The sequence below is a fragment of the Lepisma saccharinum genome, chromosome 14 (assembly GCF_977018435.1).
Source record: "Lepisma saccharinum chromosome 14, izLepSacc3.1, whole genome shotgun sequence".
In the NCBI taxonomy this organism is placed as follows: Eukaryota; Metazoa; Arthropoda; class Insecta; order Zygentoma; family Lepismatidae; genus Lepisma; species Lepisma saccharinum.
In genome coordinates, this window is record NC_139242.1 from 25,818,738 (window position 1) to 25,837,787 (window position 19,050).

The 19,050-nt window shown below is 37.7% G+C and overlaps 1 protein-coding gene across 3 annotated transcripts in view; it reads right to left on the reverse strand.

Moving 5' to 3' along the window:
- Window positions 1-352: 352 nt before the first annotated feature.
- Window positions 353-19,050, reverse strand: part of LOC145998457 (NACHT and WD repeat domain-containing protein 2) — a 78,780-nt gene continuing 60,082 nt past the window's right edge. For all 3 annotated transcript variants that reach the window (XM_083134868.1, XM_083134866.1, XM_083134867.1), the window contains 8 exons: window positions 16,638-16,954; window positions 14,352-14,684; window positions 13,011-13,122; window positions 11,712-11,818; window positions 7,393-7,539; window positions 3,085-3,786; window positions 1,603-1,792; window positions 353-542 (listed from right to left, as the gene is read on the reverse strand). In XM_083134868.1, coding sequence (XP_082990994.1) covers window positions 441-542; window positions 1,603-1,792; window positions 3,085-3,786; window positions 7,393-7,539; window positions 11,712-11,818; window positions 13,011-13,122; window positions 14,352-14,684; window positions 16,638-16,954 — 2,010 coding nt within the window. In that variant the 3' untranslated portion in view covers window positions 353-440. The remainder of the gene's footprint in view (window positions 543-1,602; window positions 1,793-3,084; window positions 3,787-7,392; window positions 7,540-11,711; window positions 11,819-13,010; window positions 13,123-14,351; window positions 14,685-16,637; window positions 16,955-19,050) is intronic.

Consider the following 19,050-nt stretch of genomic DNA (forward strand, 5'->3'; position numbering starts at 1 on the left):
TGTAAAAAAAGTTTACACAATGGCAATGTGTTGGAATATGTTCGGTGAGGAATGGGAATCAGGATATATTTCCTTAATAATTAATTTACTTTAGCTGGTTCCAAATTACTTTGCTGCCAGGTGCACCATCTGCTAGATGAAGAAGGAGAAGAATTACAGAGGCACATATCAAATAAAGTGTTCTTTAAAGCTAAATAAGAGTAATGTGATAATAGTAGATGCAATGTCGTAATTAAATACTTAATGGGATTATGGCCTGTTCTGGGTGGATATGCTATTTACCTCACCTGACAAAATATGATAACATGAATTGTGAAAAGTGAAGTCAGCATGTGAGACATCTTATTTGTAACTATTGTAGAGGATATTTAATACACTTAATTTTGAAGAAATTTATTACACATAAATACATATTTACAGTAAAGATTGCTGTGAACAAGTCACTCTTCAGTTTTATTTTGAAACTGAGTCGATAGCTTCGCAATTGCTGCTGCAGCCTTGAATCTTGTAGATGCTTTTATCTTCTCCAATTTTTTCTTCCACTGAAATAAGAATTGCAGTTCAGTGTAAAGATACTTAGTGACAAATATGCATGTATGTATTGCAACTGTACATTATACTGAGTTTCTAGTTCATACTATATGCAAACTGTGTTTTTATGGTCTTATGTTGCAAGAATTTTTAAAAAAACAATACATGTACTTCTTAAGAAATTATTTAACTTGAAATAATCCGTTAATCCACTTTGCTATTTAAGTGGTCAACTTTTGATTTCATCACCCCAGTTTTAAATCTCAACCTGAGCACGAGTGTTCCTTTGTGAGTGCCCCTTCATTTATCTAATCAACACTCATCCTTATTAGCCAAAACGTCGTTGCCTTGTAATCAAGGGGTCCCAGGTTTGATACCCGGTGGAGGCACATAGTGGTTCGAATCCCACATTAAACTGTAGGTCCAGTCTTAAATAGCCTTACTGTCCATAAAGTGGACTTAAAAAAAAGCATCAAATCATTCATTCATTAGCCAAAAGTGGCAGAAATGCAAGATAAAAATACAAAATACATGCATGTTGCTGTATATAATTGTATGAACAAGCACATTGGCACTAATAGAGGAGCAGTCATACAAGAGAGAATTGGAAGAAAAGTACAAGTAAATAAAATTACATTGATACTGGGAAACTAAGTAGAACATTTATTTTCATAAAAATAATCACAGCATGAAATTGTAACTGCTTTTCAAAAAGAAATAGAAAACTTACAAGAATAAACAATTATTGTGTGGGAGTGTAAGCAAGACATTTCTTTCTGAAGTGGACATTTGCAAGATCAAATAAAGCACACTTACGTTTTATTGTGAAGGAAAAAAAGAGAAGCAAAATTTAAGCCCTGGTCATGTCAATGAACCAGTGGCGTGTCCGAGGATGGGTTGTGGGTGTCATAACCCTCCCCCCCCCCCCCCCCTCCCGTTTGATCCTGAATTCCTAAAACAGAGAACATCAAAGGCAGGAAAGTGCAGCAAAAATAAGGACTGACTACTAGAAAAAGTATACGTAACCACCCCTTTCAAAAATCCTGGGCATGCCACTGCAATGAACATTACCTCCTCATCCCTGGATGGCAAATTTGTTAGAAATTCCTTCATTTGTGGTTTGGCTGGATCTGCTATAGCCATCACAGATAGACAACCATCCACAGTGCCAAGGACCAAAGCTTTTCCATCAGCAGTGCTTTCAATTGCACTCAGCTCAGCTTGTACTCTGTAGTTGGCAATCATTTTTGCATCAGAGGTCCTACAACAGAAGGCAAGGCTATTCAATCAACGATTTTTAATTTTAGAAGCTTTTTTTTTATGACAGAATGCAGTGATAATGGCAAGGGAAAAATACAATCACCAAAGTACATCTTTTTAATTGACTCATTCCAAGCACATTTCAAACAGTAGATTAAGCCCAGAACAAACAACCTTTTGTGTTTGGTGACAGTCACCTAAATCAATGTGTGAAAAAAAATGTAGGTTTTTGCAAGTTGCATGGATTTATGTAGGAAGTTAATTTTAACCTGTTCATTCTGTGATAATGAATTTGCGGTATTTCATCATGAAATGTATATTGGATCGTAAATAGGGTTCAGATTGTTATGATCTGACATATCTTTATGCTAAAAAACTTATGTTTTTAATAAAATAAATTACTGCCTTGGTCAGCATATTTAGTTTTTCATAATCATGGAAACAAGGCTTAATGGTGTTATAATCTTTATGCTGTACTGATTTTCCATGCCTTAGGTAATTTAAATATGTTTCTAGGTTTTGTAAAGATTGTGATGCTCATTTTATTGATCATATAAATGCATAATTTACAACATGGCAGGAACATAGTACAAGAGCATATTTTTGGGTTAGGTTTAGTTTGTTTTTTTAAAAAATATTTATAACCAGATGTTCATAAAGCAATACTTAATGCCAGTGATGAAAATATTTTTTTTTATCCATTTTCTTAAAAATTTTAGGATTAAGTGATGAGAGAGAAGTGGATTAACTAGGAATTTGCTATGAGAATGATTTTTTTTTTTACTCAAAAAATATTCAGTTGGTATATTTGATCTCCTTGTAGGATCAATGTGTTATAAAGAGTACTTTACTGGAAATTAAAAAGTAATGATGTAGTTAAATGCTTAATGAAAGGTACACTTTGTAATTTTTAGCTGATTTTATTTTATAATTTCAGCTATGTAGGTCATATTCAGGTGGAAAACATGGTAAGTGACATGTTGGTCATTTCCGAGTTCATTCAGAAAAAAGTTTATTAGAAGCTATACTGTAAGTAAATTGTTTTCGTGTTCTTACTAATTTCAGAAGGCTTCACTCAATCCAATGGAAATTGTATGACATGGCAATTTCTCTCGAAAATTAAAGGATGGCACATTTTAATTTGTAATTGAAAAATGACCAAAATTTCATTTATCATGTTTTACACCAGAGTCCTTCATTTCACACTTTTTTGGGTATCAATGCATGCATATCTCGAGTTATTATGTTACATAAATCAGAGTGCTGGTAATTACTTTATGTATTAAGACTTGCCTGAATACTCGGAGGGTTTTCTTTCCGCTGTGATAATACAGAACATATTCATCAGTCTTGTTAAACATGCAGATCACTGTGAAGACACCTTCTGCAACTCTTGGGATGAAAGTCCTCACTGTATTCCCATGACGCAGCTCTACTAGTTCTAGTCCACCTCTGGAAGGAGCATAGAGGCCGTACTTTCCATCTCGGGTGCATTTTCCACCCCATTTAGGAACATTTCTTACCAGCTTCTTGTTCTTAATGTCTAAAATTAAGCATTTCTCATTTGCAACCACCGCCACCATCTGTGATTTATTAGGCATCGGAATGATCCCTGTCATCTCTCTACAACCACTATATTTAAGAGGCACCTTATGTAGCAGAGAGCCTGTTTTACTGTTGTAAACATACAAGGTATATTTCTGCTTTTCGTAACCTGGTACTACGATCTGATTGCCGTCGCTGGTAACTACTGCTGGCCTGAAGTTTTTGGAGGAAAATTCAGCTCTGTAGCGTTCTGTTCCATCAGGGATCTGACGCGTAACCAACAGGCATCTTCCGTCTCCTGTCATTCCTGTTTTTGAGATCACAAAGAATTGATGTCCTTTATCCAACAGACAGAGTTGCATCATTCCTTGTTGTTCCTCCTTGAAAAGTACCTGCTCTGTCAGTCGATTCCAAACCAGGATGTTTCCGGACTCTGCAGACACTATGTACCTGGAAGATATTTGCATTAATTTATGTACAGTATATAATTCAACGCTGGTAAAACAGCAAGAGTGAAAATTCAGCCAAAACCGGGGCTGGCTCGGTAGCTCAGTTGGTAGAGGAATGGCACCATATTCCAAAGACCCAGGTTCGAATCCTGGTCAAGCCTGAATTTTTAGCTGAAATTTCTATGTAGTATGTAAAAGTCGCTGGAACATTTGGGACTTGTTTTGTTAGTTGCAAAAGCAAGGTTTATGAGGTGATAGTAGTATTATACATGCAGTGAAAGAGTATTATGTGGAGTCGTCACCGCCTTATGATCAAGGGGTCCCAGCTTCAGTTCCCGATGGAGACACGTTAGTGGTTTGGATCCCACTTGTTGGTCCATCCCCGATTAGTAGGGGCATGCATATTTCGTTTTTGATGAAAAAACACATTGTAGTGTTAATTTTTCATGTTTTTGAAAGGTGTGAGATGCATTTTGTGACCATGTTTTGTCATGAAATAATGCGAAATGAACTGCAAAAAGCGAAATTAACTCTTAAACACGAAATTTAGGGTTTATTCACCGACGCGACACCTTCGGAGGTCTGAATTATCCTGAGAGTTATTCAATTCCCGGAAAATTGATTAATTCTGCTGTTAATATTGGAGAAACAAAAATTGACTCCTTTACACAGAAATAAACTTAATACTCGGATAACTACATAAATGTGCTATTAGAAGTGAAATGTTAATTCTGTGGAATAAGTGTAGTTTTTAAATCAAATTCAGGATTATATTCACAATTTTAAAACCAAAATGTCATTTTATGTAGCATTTTTTATGTGATTATTCACCGCTATAACACCGATATTTTATTTTATTTACTGCTTTTGAACCCGAAATTGACTCACTTTTTATACTGAAATTTTGCTTTTTTATTTACCAAAAATATGTGCCTCTACTGATTAGCCAACTTTGCATAAAATGGACTTAAATCTCCATAAAAACAGGCTGTCACACAGAATCAAAGCTTCAGCAATGGTGGGAGACAAGTTTGATTCGAAGTAGGAATTTTGGACCGAGTAGGTCTTCAAAAAACACCATAAACCCTCGCTGGAGTGCACGATGCCAGTTCCCAAGTTGACTCATGTAATTGACAAGCTATCTAATTAAATAATAATAACCCATTGCATAACACCCCTTGAGGCCAGTGCCTATGAGGGAGATCATCCAACATGTTACAGGGTGACGTGTGGTTAGCACGATGACCTCGAAGTCATTGTAGGTTTTCTATGACCCCAGTTATGCTACTCATTTGTAGCTCTCCATTTTCCTCACTATGGTGAGTGGCCACCGGTTCCATACACAGGCTGAAATCTCAGGAGAAAAATTGTTACGCTTATCCCCAGAGACTTTAACCTGTGCATATCCTGTAGCCAAAGTCCAAAGGTTGCACCTTAGACCACACAGCCACAGTACGGGACTATCTGATTAAATTAAGACTATTGCCAAGGCATTACTGGCACTCGAGCTGACGTGTGTCGGATATGTTCAACCATGCATGGGAGTGCCTGAGATATAATGGTTCAGTCAATGGATCTTCTCTTCCCTATGAGGCATTTAAGATAAACTATTGTCATACACTAATTCTTAAGATCTATGGTTTCCTTTAAGCTAGAATCTGTATTCCTCTCATGTCCAGTAGTATTCTGAAGTTCATTTAAATTCTTGAATGTCCCCATGGTGCAACCTTTATTACAGATGTATTGATATGAAATTTTTGCCAATACTAATATAAAATTTCTATCTGTTCAATTTCAAATTACAATTCTTCATTATATACCCGAATGGTTCATTCACCTCATTAATTACAGCATATGTAACAGCTTTACTAAAGCATGGTCAGTAAATTATACCTTAATATTGGTTAAATAAGAAGATAAGCAGAATTTTGAAAGAAGCTGCAAACTCTTATAGGATAGATCAGAAAGTTATTGGCTATTATATGATCACATCAGCAGGTACAAATTACGGTGAGGAACAGCCATTTTGCATCAGAGAGATGAACATTTGCACTCAAAACCACAAGTGTTTTTGTGCCATGTGCTTCTGCATAAACAACATACGATTGAGAATAAGAATAAGTACCAAGGCCTGTTTTAGATAAAGTAATGTATTTTCTCTGAAATTTATAACAATTATACAGGGTAAGTCAAAATGATTGACCCGATTACAGAAATTTATTCTGTGAAATCTAATAAACATATGTTATTGTGAGACATGCGCTTCAAAAGGTTAACTTTCAAAGTTTAGTTTCCACGCAGTGTTTCCACTTTCTACCGCTAGGAGTCAGCAGCAAGCAGGAAAATGGCGTCGACTATAGAACAGAGATCTTTCTGTGTGCTTGATTATCATGTGAACAAGTCTGTGATTAGTGTGCAACGGCATTTCCGTACCAAATATCGGAGAGAACCACCTACGGGGAAGGCCATTCGTAAGTGGTATGAACATTTCAGAGATTTGGGCTGCATCTGTAAACTAAAATCGACTGGCCATCCGTCGACTGGGGAAGAGACAGTGGAACGAGTGTGCACATGTTTCGTGCTGAGTCCACAGAAGTCCACCTACCGGACAGCGAGAGAACTTCAACTTCCACAGAAAACTGTCTGGTGGTTCTGCAGAAACGTTTACAAATGAAACCCTACCGCTTGCAACTAGTTCAAGCCTTAAAAGACACTGATTATGCTTTGCGTGCATCCTTCTGTGCTGATTTCCTCGCATTAATGGAAACGGATGGGTTCTCTGAGAGGTTAATTTACAGTGATGAAGCAACTTTTCACCTTTCAGGGAAAGTGAATAGACACAACGTAAGGATTTGGGGAACTGCTAACCCCCATGAATTTGTGGAATACAAATGTGATTCCCCCAAAGTGAATGCCTTTTGTGCCATTTCCCATGAAAAGATTTACAGGACTTGTTTTCCTTGATATGCTGCAACTATGGCTCCTTCCACACCTTTCAGAGGATAGCACAGATTTCATTCTCCAATTGGATAGTGCCCCTGCACATTACCATGGCAGCGTTCGGGACCATCTCAATGGGGCATTGGAACAACGTTGGATAGGCCGTGAATCTCCGGAGGATCGACCTCTCCTTCATTGGCCACCTCGTTCCCCCAACTTGACCCCATGTGATTTCTTCATGTGGGGTTTTGTCAAGGATCATGTTTACGTACCACAACTTCCAACAACATTGGATGACCTGCGTGCCCGCATCACAGCAGCCATTGCTGATATTGACTGCAACATGCTACACAAGGTTTGGCAGGAGATAGACTATCGGCTTGATGTGTGTCGTGTTAGGCGAGGTGCTCACATAGTTTGAAAAAACTTTGACAGTTTAGCTTTCTTAGCACATGTCTCACAATAACATTTGTTTATTATATTTCACAGAATAAATGTCTGAAATCGGGTCCATCATTTTGACTTACCCTGTATTGGTATAGTTAGCTTAAGGTAAGACACTGTTACACATAGTTAGGCAATAATAAAATAAAAATATACATGTAATTATAGCTTGTAAGCTTAGTTGTAAATCTACTGCAAGTAATAAAAAAATGAGGACCCATACTTTCCATTGGGTGTAACTTCAGCATGGGTAACAATAGCACCAAGTGGGCTGTCAGCCAGACGAGCAATTAGGTGTCCAGTTTGAAGATTCCAGACCCCTACACAACCACGAGTCACAGTAACTGCTATCCCTGCCTCTATTGACAAACTGCAAAGACATTAAAGAAAAATTGAGCTGATGTTCAAACGCATATTCTACATATATGAACTCCACTTCTAATTTATATACTGTACGCTTCTATTTTTTCTGCAAGAAATGTTTTGCAAAATTACCAACCTACCGTGCCATTCAGTTGACTCTGCCATTGAACTGCCTGAAATACAATCAATTAATTATGGAATTTCCTTATTTTATAGCTCTTGTAGTATTTCCTTATTTATTATTGTAGAAGTATAATGATTAATGTAACAGATTTTTTCAATATGGCACATTTATTTTTACACTGCCAGAGTTAATTAGGCTTTTCCTTGTGTCTACTCAATTGATTTACGAGGATGGGTATAGATGTCCCAGGTTTTCTGTCCATTTCATTTAAATTTTATTATTTTCCTTACTAGCTGTGGTGGTGACACTTATTGAGTATGGTTTGGGTATTGGGTTGGTACATTTCAAATGTCTATTTTCATGACACAGTGGGTAAGACCAGTGAAGGCTCAAAGGAATCAGTTTCTAATGTCGTGTTGTAACGAGTGTACTCACAGTCCCCGTAATGACGTCTCAATCATACCCCGGCACGGGGCCAAACGTCGTTATGTGTACGGGAAACCGGTCGTGACTCTCGGTCCAGGTTTTCAAGTTCGGTACTGAGACGGTCGTTTATTGTCATACTATTGCGAGGCTGAGATTAATACCTTGAAATGTTACACTGTTTTGTTTACCTTTGATATGTAGATTCGAACAATCATAAAACACTAATAGCATAATATCTGGTACCTGAAAAAACGTCAAATAACAACACTGACGAATGGTAAAAAGTGAATATATATTGTAACAACAAAAAAAATATTGCAATCAACAACTGTTTACAAAGCCTCCTCAAACGCTCACAACATTCACTCTTTCTCTCTTTCACACACATGAGGTATTTTTACATGTGAAGTATAGATACAAATGAAGGATCTCATTAACATATCATTCCCTTTTTTGTTTTAAACCGTAATGTGAATTTAGGGCATTTGTCTGCCAGCTCCTGTGCTCTTTTAAATTAACTTAAGTGCCAGCCCTCGGAAAGTGGTTAACTAAGACAATTGGGTTGGCATGGTTAAATCTTTCGTTCGAATGAACGTATGCATCCAGTCGTAAGCACGACATTTAACAAGTTTCTCGGACGGGGGTATACACATAAGCCTCTCTCGTCCAATGAGAACAACTACACAATTACATAGTGATGCAAAAAACTTAATTGGCTCCAGCTGCCGGAATACACAAATCAATCGTCGCCGCGAGCAAAAATTACATCAAAAACCATTATGCAACAAATAATACTACTTCATGCGCACGACCTTGCAATAAAAAAAAAAAAAAAAAAAACTACGCTTTCCACAATTAACAAGGACTCATAAGTCAACTATTGACAAATTAAATGGCGCGACGGGGTGGTCGGTTACACAAGAAATGGAGCACACTTTGACAATTTACACTAAATATTAAAGAAATGAAATGGAGCTTCTAATCCTGAATGCAGACAATTAAATTAGAACATCTGAACATGAAATTACGCTTTTTTACAACAATACCAAAGATTATCAGACACGGAAATTAGGTTCGGGGTTTCCTGAGTAACTTTGCAAATAAATGAGACTTCGGCATTAACAGTACGGTGTTGATACTAACAATGCACGTTTACATGGACATTGACCCTCTGAAGTATACTCTACCGGACTCTGCTACATTGCGTGGTCGTCCATCCCTCCTGGACGCGGGACTTGCACACGGTTCCTTTGTGGCGAAATTGTTCTCCGAGGTCGATCGCGACGAAGAATAATTGCGACGATATGGTGTACTTGCACCTCCTCAGTACTTCGGGCGTTCCTCTTGTCACTAGCGTCAGGTGTACGTGGTCACGCACCGGTCAGGAATCTCTCCAGTGTCGGGCATCAATTGGACGTCGATCTGCAATCATCTCTCTCTGGTGACGGGCTTCGTTTGGGCGTCGTTCTGGAATCGTCCTTCTGGCTTTGGTTGGAACGTCGATCTGGAAACGTCCTTCGGGCTTTGGTTGGAACGTCGATCTGGAAACGTCCTTCTCTCTCTCTCTCTCTCTGGTAACGGGTTTCGGGCAGTGTTTGGTTTTGGCGTCGTCTGGCTGGCTTCTGCGTCGTTGCAGGCGTCAGGGGAGTCGACGGACTCCCTTCTCTATCTTCTTTAGCCGCCCATAATTATGTAGTCCACGCTTGGCAAAAACAAATCACCGCGTAATCTTCACCAAAATAAGGTGCACACTGGTAACTCTCTATCTGCGATTCGCTCACGGTACGTAAGGAAACAAAGTTCACGGACACAAAACAATAATCACACGAGAGTGTAGCGCGGAGCTGCTCTCTCTATGAAATCCGGGTCAAAACTGTGTCTGGAATCGTGGTACTCTTGTTTATATGTCCCTTTCGAATTTGTCCGTTGGGAATGACGCTAAGGTGGCTTCGCTTCGGTTTCCCAGGGGATGGAAATGACCTCTGTCCATTGTCTTGAAACGCGGTGGCCGACGCGTCTTCGATCCTTGCAGGCTTGGGCTCCAGCTGATTTTTCTGGTCATCCGTGAAGAATGGGTTTGCTCCCCGCTGTGATTTGAAGCCCGGTAGCAACGAAAATAGTCCTTCCTTTTCTCCGTGTTGGTGCAAATATGTCATGTTCTAAGCCGAAAAGGCAGTTCCGCTGTCACTCAAGAAAAACCCGTCCCCAACTCCCGACGTCTGGCTCGGATACAAATTTATCCACAAAATAAAGAACCTCACACTTTTATATTTGAACATAAAATGAATCAATAAACAAAAATAATTTATATCGAACTGCGTTTCACATGTCACTAGATACCGTGACAGTGTGTTATGCCGCACACTTGGCAGAGAGTTGAGTGATGATCTGGTTATTTGACCGTGAGTTGTACTCCTATGTGATAGTGGTCCATCAAAGTGAACAAGGGCCACTTCACAACCTAGAGGTGATTTTTCTGTATTAGGTCCAACTGAGTCATACTGCTGCACTGTAGTGGACAACATTAGCACAGCTTTCAGAATAGATATGGCTCATGAACATGCCATTTGTCACTTGTGTTATTGTGCACATGTGGCATATCGTTTGAAAGTCAACCTTATGGACTTTGTGAGTTACCACACAGCTTAGCCCTGGCAAAGTGCTGTGTGATGGCTCAGATGTTTCTCCAGTATGGTTTGACAAGTGGCAGCGATAGAAAAGGTAAAAAAATTGAATACGTGGGTGCTCCATGACCTAACTCCAGTCAAGGCACCTCAACTCAAAGTGTACACCTCTCTCATGCTAAGGAATAATCTTGAAGCAATTTTGCATCAAATTGTGACCAGTAATGAAATGAGTCTGGTACAGCAATCATCACCTATCAGCACAAGATTGGATTCTGTAAATCATTCCAGGTGCTGCCTGAAACCATCCCTCCATCCTCGAAAGGTGCTTCTGTTTGTGTTGCGGTCTGCAGCTGGCACCATTCGTCATGTCTCCCTTAGATCCCTTGGAAACTATGAACTGGCACCATTATTTGCCACACTGCAAGAAATGCACCCACAACTTCATCAGAAGCAGACATAGTGTTTTTGGCTTATATGATACCATTCATCTCCACGTGTCACAAAGAATGAGTTAAGATAAGAACCACTTCCTCCGCTCTTCATATTCATGAGACTTCTCCCCAACTGTTTATCACCTAATTTGCCATTTGGATCATTTTATGCCAGGTAGACCGTTTGAAAACAACAGAGATGAATCGTTTCAGCATGGGATTCATACTTTGGCACAATATTGACGACAGGACCTGGATACCAAGAGAGCTCTTTGACCAGGTATGTACTATTTTCCTTAATGTTATACATGTGTTTTCCTAGTCAAAACTCAAAATAGAGTAAGTCTGGTTTAAAAGTGTCAGCAGAAATCACAGTGAATGATATACGACATCACATTAACAAAAAAGTTTTCGAAATTGAAACAGGGATTAGGTGATATATATATACACACAGTATATTGACATGTCATTTGTATTTGCATATGCTTGTACAGGACTGGCCCATTTGGCATTTACCACAAATTCGAAATTGTCAATCTGGTGCTGATGGTACTTAACAACCTGGTCATACCTGATGGAGTCAATTTGCAGTTCATGGCGGTCAATTACGTGAACCTGTTCAAAGATATTGTTGATGTTCCAGACTTTCACTGTTCGATCAATGGATGATGTAATGACCTAGAAAAGAAGAAATGCAAATAATAATAACAAAATATTACGTTATTGGTGTAAATAATGAATGATAATTATTACAATAATTTTTTCCTGGTGGTATGCAACAGTGCACCATACCAAAACCTTTATTTTCATAGCTGTAAATGATGGAAGCAAATATAAATAAATATGTACAATGTATGAATATGTCACAGCATTCTTAGTAGCTCTTTATCATTAGCTGGGCAATTCCATTGTGACGGGTGTAACATTCAGACAAATTTACATTCATTCTTTAATTATTTTCTTAGCACCTTCACCTTCAAATATGTAACTATCTATTCAGGTCATTTCATTTCCCTTGACAAAGTTATTTAATTTCAGAATATTTCTCCCCCATATCAATTTACAGCTACAGAAAATACATATTTTGTAATTGTGAAGCGTGTGACACTTCTGAGACACAACTTTAGGACCTTCCTGAGACTTTCAGAAAAAAACTGTGAAATGTATAGGTTTAGTGAAACAATTTTATTTTGTTTTCACAAAGCAAATTATACTCGACATTTAGATGCTTTTAGTTTCTACATACTTTTTTCATAAACATTTTTTGCCTGGGGCAGATGTGACAAATTTTGTGATGTATGCATTATTTACTTTGAAGGATTATGGTACAATGCAAAGGCTATGAAAATTATCATAAATATAAATATTCTTCAAACTAAGGTTTGTTCAGAAATGAAGTATGATACTTCAGAGCTTGAGATATAGAAACAATCAATGAGAAAATTAGAACTAAATTAGAATTAATTTAGCTTTCCAATGATCATAAAAGAAAATTAAGTGGAGACCACACATAAAATCCAACTTTTACTGTAAAAAGTAATAGGTTTGAAACAATATGTTATTTAAAAGCCATGGAACTAATGTTTGTATTAATAATTGAAAATTCTGCTAGTTTTCCCTTTAATTTCATGCATAAAAAGTGACACTTTGAAAAAAAATAAAAATAAAGTTGTTTGTCCACTTTTACATGGAATGGCTCAGCTATGCTCAATTTTTTTTGTAGAATGAGTACATGTATTTTTTCCTTATTACTTGTGCGACTAGAATAAACTATGAAAGTGTCAGAATTTTTTTTAAAAAATGCTGATTTATTACAACAAGTATAGTCTCAGCAAGCAACACAAGGTGTGAATGTATTAACATAACTTACCGAATTCCAATTTCCAACAGTCAGAGCTGCAAGGGATATAATTCTTCCAAAATGTGCATCAAGTACCTTCAGCAGTTCCCCATTCTCCATGCTCCAAACATACAGATTCTTTCTGAAAGAGAAATAAAAATTACTCTTGTGAATATTAGAGAAAAAAGTTTAACATTCTGTATTTCAATTATTATTTTTTTTGTGAAGAGAGGGGAAACGCAACTGTTCTGTTTCAATATGCTGTCTTGTTTATATCTTGTTCTTATTAAGCATTAATATTCAGTATAAATTGCTCACTCTCTCACAGTGTTTATATTGAATTGTAATGTTACTGCTACAAGTATGTACTCTCTGTGAATCTGATTTGTTATTGCTCCAATATTGACGATGGCTACTGACACCATTCTCTTTGGAACTTCTTGTTTCACTGCTTGGTGAATGTCTGGTTTGGTCCTTTCTAGGTGCTAGATGTGCTGGTGTAGCAACATCAACAGCAACTCTTGGGTTTTAGTTGTTGCAGTTATGGTATCCAAATATGGGGATCACCAGGAACTTTTTGTAAGGGAGGTCAGGCCATTTTCAGAGATACACCAGATGAGTAAGTATCCAGAACAACAATTTTTCTTTATTTTTCACATTTCATAATGTTAATTTACTGAAATGCATATTCTCTTTTGTTATGAACTTGACACATTCTGTTCAATAACATCTTTGAAAGTTTAGAGGGAAATTTTAATTCATGAAGTGTATGTTTACTGACCTGTTACATATAAATCTCACTTTTGGAACCTTGATAACTCATTTATTCTTTGGATTAAGTGGTGGAGTATAAAAGCATGAACTTCCAGCCTGAATCCTCATTTTTGCCTTTGGATATTCTACTGGAGTTCTAATTATATGATTGATACAAATTTCCAAGGAGGGTTGACTGACCAGTTCAACCTCATTTCCATTCGCATGTGCTTGACCACTTTTAATATTAACTGATACATATCTCTTTGGCAAATGGTGCAAATGAACACGAATTAAAAATCAATAATAATAAGCAAACAATGGTATTTTAATACAATTATCACAATAACCAAAACTTAAGTTACAGATAAACCACCCAGCAAAATGGTGCAAACTGGAAATATGCCAAGCAGTGAAGTAGAAATTCCCAGTCCGATCGTACCAATGACCACCAAAATTAATAAAATATAACACATCAGTTTTGGGTATAGGATGAATTTACAAAAAGTTGTATTCCAAAATTACCTTTATTTAGGAATTTATCAAGTACACATATTTTGCGGTGTTAAGAGAATAAATGAATAGAACACTTTGAAAATGTGATAAAATGAAATTTACCTGACTCCAGCCACTGCATAATCCTTCTGTGATGAGAGGACACAGGAATTTGACACGAGAGGTATCGTGGAAATATTCCTGATTCCATGTGGCAGACGAAGCATTATGTCCGTCTCTGCTGTCAGATCCCAAACATGGAAACCACTCATTGTAGTGCCAATCAAGATTGTTTCAGCTTTGTCCAGTTTCAGTTGAAGAATGTTCTCTTCGTTATCAGGCAATGTGTGGCTATGTTCCCACTTGGTTTCACCAAAAGTAAACACGTCCACATTATTCCCATTTTCTTGTGTGCAGCAATACAATATGGTCTTCTCAGGTGTCATTACCATAGCACTGTGGAGAGAAACATTTGAAGTAATGGGGTAGTTTGTTGCTGACACTGAGTAGGGAATTACCTACATAATTCTAAATTCAATTTGTTTTTTATTGTAATTACAGAATGACCTTTATCCATAAAATTTCGATGAAAAATGGATATTTTGTTGATGATTTGTATTTGAGATAATAAAATGCTTTATAAATAATAATCACAATAACCCATGGCGCAACTGCCCTTGATGGCCAATGTCTACCTACCAACTGCCGACCTCATTCCCACATGTCTCAGCAGAGGTGGGCAATCATCCAACCACTTATGAGGTGTGGTGTGGTCAGCATGATGAACCCCTTCTCTTCCCCCTCCCCCTTCTGCACCCCTAGTTGTTGTTATAGGATTCCATGACCAGGTTACACTATTCTTCATAGCTTCCCAATTTTCTGGCCATGCTGGATGGCCCATACACTGCCAAAATCTCAGGAGAAAAGTTGTTACTCTTTCCCCACCAGGAGACTTGAACCTGCATGCCTCCCATAGCCCAAGCCCAAAGCCTGACACCTTAGACCACATGGCCACAGTGCAGGACGATAAAATGCTTTAGTTCCTAAAACTAAACTTCTTTGTGCAACAGCCCTTTGTGGGGCCAAGGCTTGTTAAGCAGCTTTTCTGTGTCCGATGAGTGGTCAGTGCATGGAGTCCCATTGACACTGTTTTCTATCTTTCAAGAATGATGTCTGCCACTATTGCTTAGAAATAGCTCTCCAATTGTCATCATGGTACTGGGTCATACCAAAATTTTGGAATTCCCATTGTGGATTTCACCTGGGTCCCCTCATGCCAAGTGAAAGGTGAGTGGTCATATATGGGCATATTGTGCATTCATGCCTGAGAAGGGTTCCAACCAAGCACCTGTGGCCTCATAACACATTATACCGACCCTCTTCTTCAGAGACCAGCATCAAGACACTAGTTTTAAAAGTTTTAAAATAAATTAAAAGAGTCTACACACGTTATTTCATGTTGAAAATTCAACTTGTTAATTTGTTGTTTAGCATTATGATCATTGAGTCAATATAAATTTGATCCAATACCAATTATCTCACCAATTTTTGCTGACACCAATATCTATAGAAATTTAAACTTGCCTAACAGTTGTTATAATCATGAACTGATTAATGGAGAGCGGTAAGAGGGCAATTGTGTCCCTCCAAAGACATCAAAAACATACAAGTAATCATTAATTAATATAAGAATAAATGGCGATTGCCCTATTTCAACCTTTGAGAGGTAAGAATTGCATTAAAAATATACCAGTTGTGCTAAAAGAAATCCATAGATGTTCTTGTGAGCAAACCAGAATATAAAATAGTTTTTATTCATTATCACTTTAACTGCCGTGTGTACCAAATTGATACACAGTGCATTTCCTGTCACAGGTCATGTGTATCAAATTGATACCCAACTTGCAGGCAGCGTACATAGTTCTTGTACACAGCTCCTTTGAAAAGAAATGTGTGTATCAAACTGCTTTGTTACTACGGTGTGTCTAATTGTTATACACATGGCCTAGGGAAGAAGATATTTTAAAATGGTGTATTACACAGGTTGCATGCATAATAATTACATATACATACGCCATCAAAAAAGGTCCAGCCTTCCACAAGAGAATGTAATATTTGGCCTAGCAGTTTAAGTGTTAAAGAAATCATTTTTACTGCATAATTTTGGTGCAGAATTTATAAAAATTCTAAGTTTTGCATAATTGACTGGATTGTTGAACTGTGCAGTAGTGTTGGTTCATCATTTTACACACTTCAAAGGATTTCCAAAAAATATCAGCCAAGCATTAGTGACTGTCGTTGATATCAACTGTGATCATATGAGACCAAATCAGGACAGTAACACTAATTACTATGAAACAAAAATTACATGTAGTAATACATCCAGTGAGTGTAATTCACCGTATCTACCTATGAAACTCTAACTGATCCAGTGGTCCACTTTCTTTCACTGTGTGCAGCAACATATCTTGCTCGTTAAGATCCCCACTCCAGAATATGAAGCGATATTCTTGAAGAGTTGTGAACTCCATCTGGAGAAGTGGAAGGCGCTCTGGGCTGTTGTATCTCTGCTGCAACTCCCCTCGCATGTTGAACCTGCACCAGCTCCTTTGGCCATGAATGAACAAGTCAGCTTTCAGTAAGAACAGGCCTTGTACAGGTTCTTCATTCTGAAGTGGATTGTCAATGATGACAAACTCGCTTGTTAAAGTGTTCAGCAATATTGTCTGAAATAGAGACAATATATTCACAATTGAAGGTAGTTTCATGAACAGGTTTCTTGCTAAGGTTTAAACACTTTTCAATTTATTGCTAAACAGATAAAAAAGCATACCTGATGTTCACTAATTTTATGCACATCTTTTTTTTAAAATTTAAGTTAGTTCCATCTTGATTGGGTAATGGTAGATGTCACTTGCCAATATTCACCAATTGACTGTTGATACCAGTGGCGGTCCCTCCATGGAACAGAGGGAACAGGCTGTTCCCTCCTACTTATCGCCCTTTTTAGCTATTTAATTATCTATATTAGAATAATAGGAACACTTCTTTCTCCCAAAATCAACATTTCCAAAAGTAACACTGAAGAAAATCTTTCACCATGGTTGGACGTTTGTTTATTTCACCTACCCTTGTCGCATAGACAGCCGTCTCATCTTTCCACCCTCTACGGCCTGATGCTGAGTATTTCTGACCACGCACAAAGGTAAACGATCCTCACGGCCCACGGAAGCTGAACTCCGTACCTGTTCCCTTTGAGAGACATAGCACATTCGCTTTTCTTCGAGTTTTTGCTATGTGCTGAAATTTATTTGTGTCATAGCGATACTTTTGAGTGTTGTAAGTCTATAATTTCCTAATCTTTTGCGAACAAAGCATACCTGATGTTCACTAATTTTATGCACATCTTTTTTTTTAAATTTAAGTTAGTTCCATCTTGCCATTATTCACCAATTGACAATGAACAAGCGTCTGACATTCATAATGAACTGGAAAAACCTTCTACAGTCTAAGCGCCTGCTAAATGCCTTAAGTTACCTTGGCTAAATGCTGCGAAATAGCTTCCAAGGGAACAGCCCCAGCCCACCTGTTCCACCAGCCCCAAGACCAAAGTTTCAACGCATACAGCGACAGGACAAGAAAGCGAATGTTGCGAGTGTTGTATGATTGACCGGTTGAAGACGAAAGCTTTTAGTTCATTGAACTTTGCAGAAAATACAGCAAACCAACATCTTTCCTAACTGAATTAAAAACTAAAACGAAATCGTACACAATGCATTTTCAAGCGAGTTATTAAAACTCTGTAAAATGAATAACTGGATATTCTTCCAGTGGCAAATTATATTGTTGTTCTTGTGTGTTCCTGAGAAGGGAGTTTGGAACAGTTCGGGTTTTGTCACATTAACAAATTCTACAAATCTAGCATATGTCATGGAAGAACTCAGCCATCTGTATGCCATTATTGCATTGAGGACGTTTGAATTACAAGAATATTCAACTCTATGAAACTTAATCTATGAATAAAGAGATGAAACAAGTTTCAACAAAACATTATTTTTTTCTCTGATCACTCATATATTGCTTGTATTAATTTTTTCTTTGATTCTCATCAACAATTTTGTTTTTAATGGGTTTTTTTATATCATATTCGCTTTAAAATTATTATTGTCATATAATTTTGATGTGCCTCATGTATTTCACTTCTGATAATTTGTAATATACATATGTATCATATATTTATTTTGGTTCATTTCAATAAGGGTTGAATTTTACTTGGTTTATTGTATTATATTAAGACACCCAAAGGTTGGGGGTGGGGGGCAGATGGGGTGGGGTGCAGATGACCCGTTCCCCTGCCTGTATTAGCACCGCACGCCACTGGTTGATACCAATAAGGCTAATTCGTTTGTGGAAGTAACTAAAAATAATACATTCTGAGAAATACCTTGTGATGGAAATAGTTTTATTACTATGTAGAAATTTCAGCAAAAAATGCAGGCTTGACCAGAACTCAAACCCAGGTCTCTTGCATGCTCTACCAACTGAGCTACCCCTGGTTTTGCCTGATTTTTTAATCATTCTTTTATCCATGTGGTTCGAGTCCTGATCGAGCCTGCATTTTTCTCTGAGTTTCTGCATACTACATCTGTGTGGGGCAAATCAGAAGGTAATAGTTTTATAACTACAAATAATACATGGTGACATGTAGATGAAAAATGGCCAGTGGCATTCACCCGAAAACTCTGTTGTTTTTTTTGCCAGCCTCTGTGGTATAGTGGTCAGTGTAATGCCCTGGGGGAGGGGTATTGGTGGTGCTCATAGC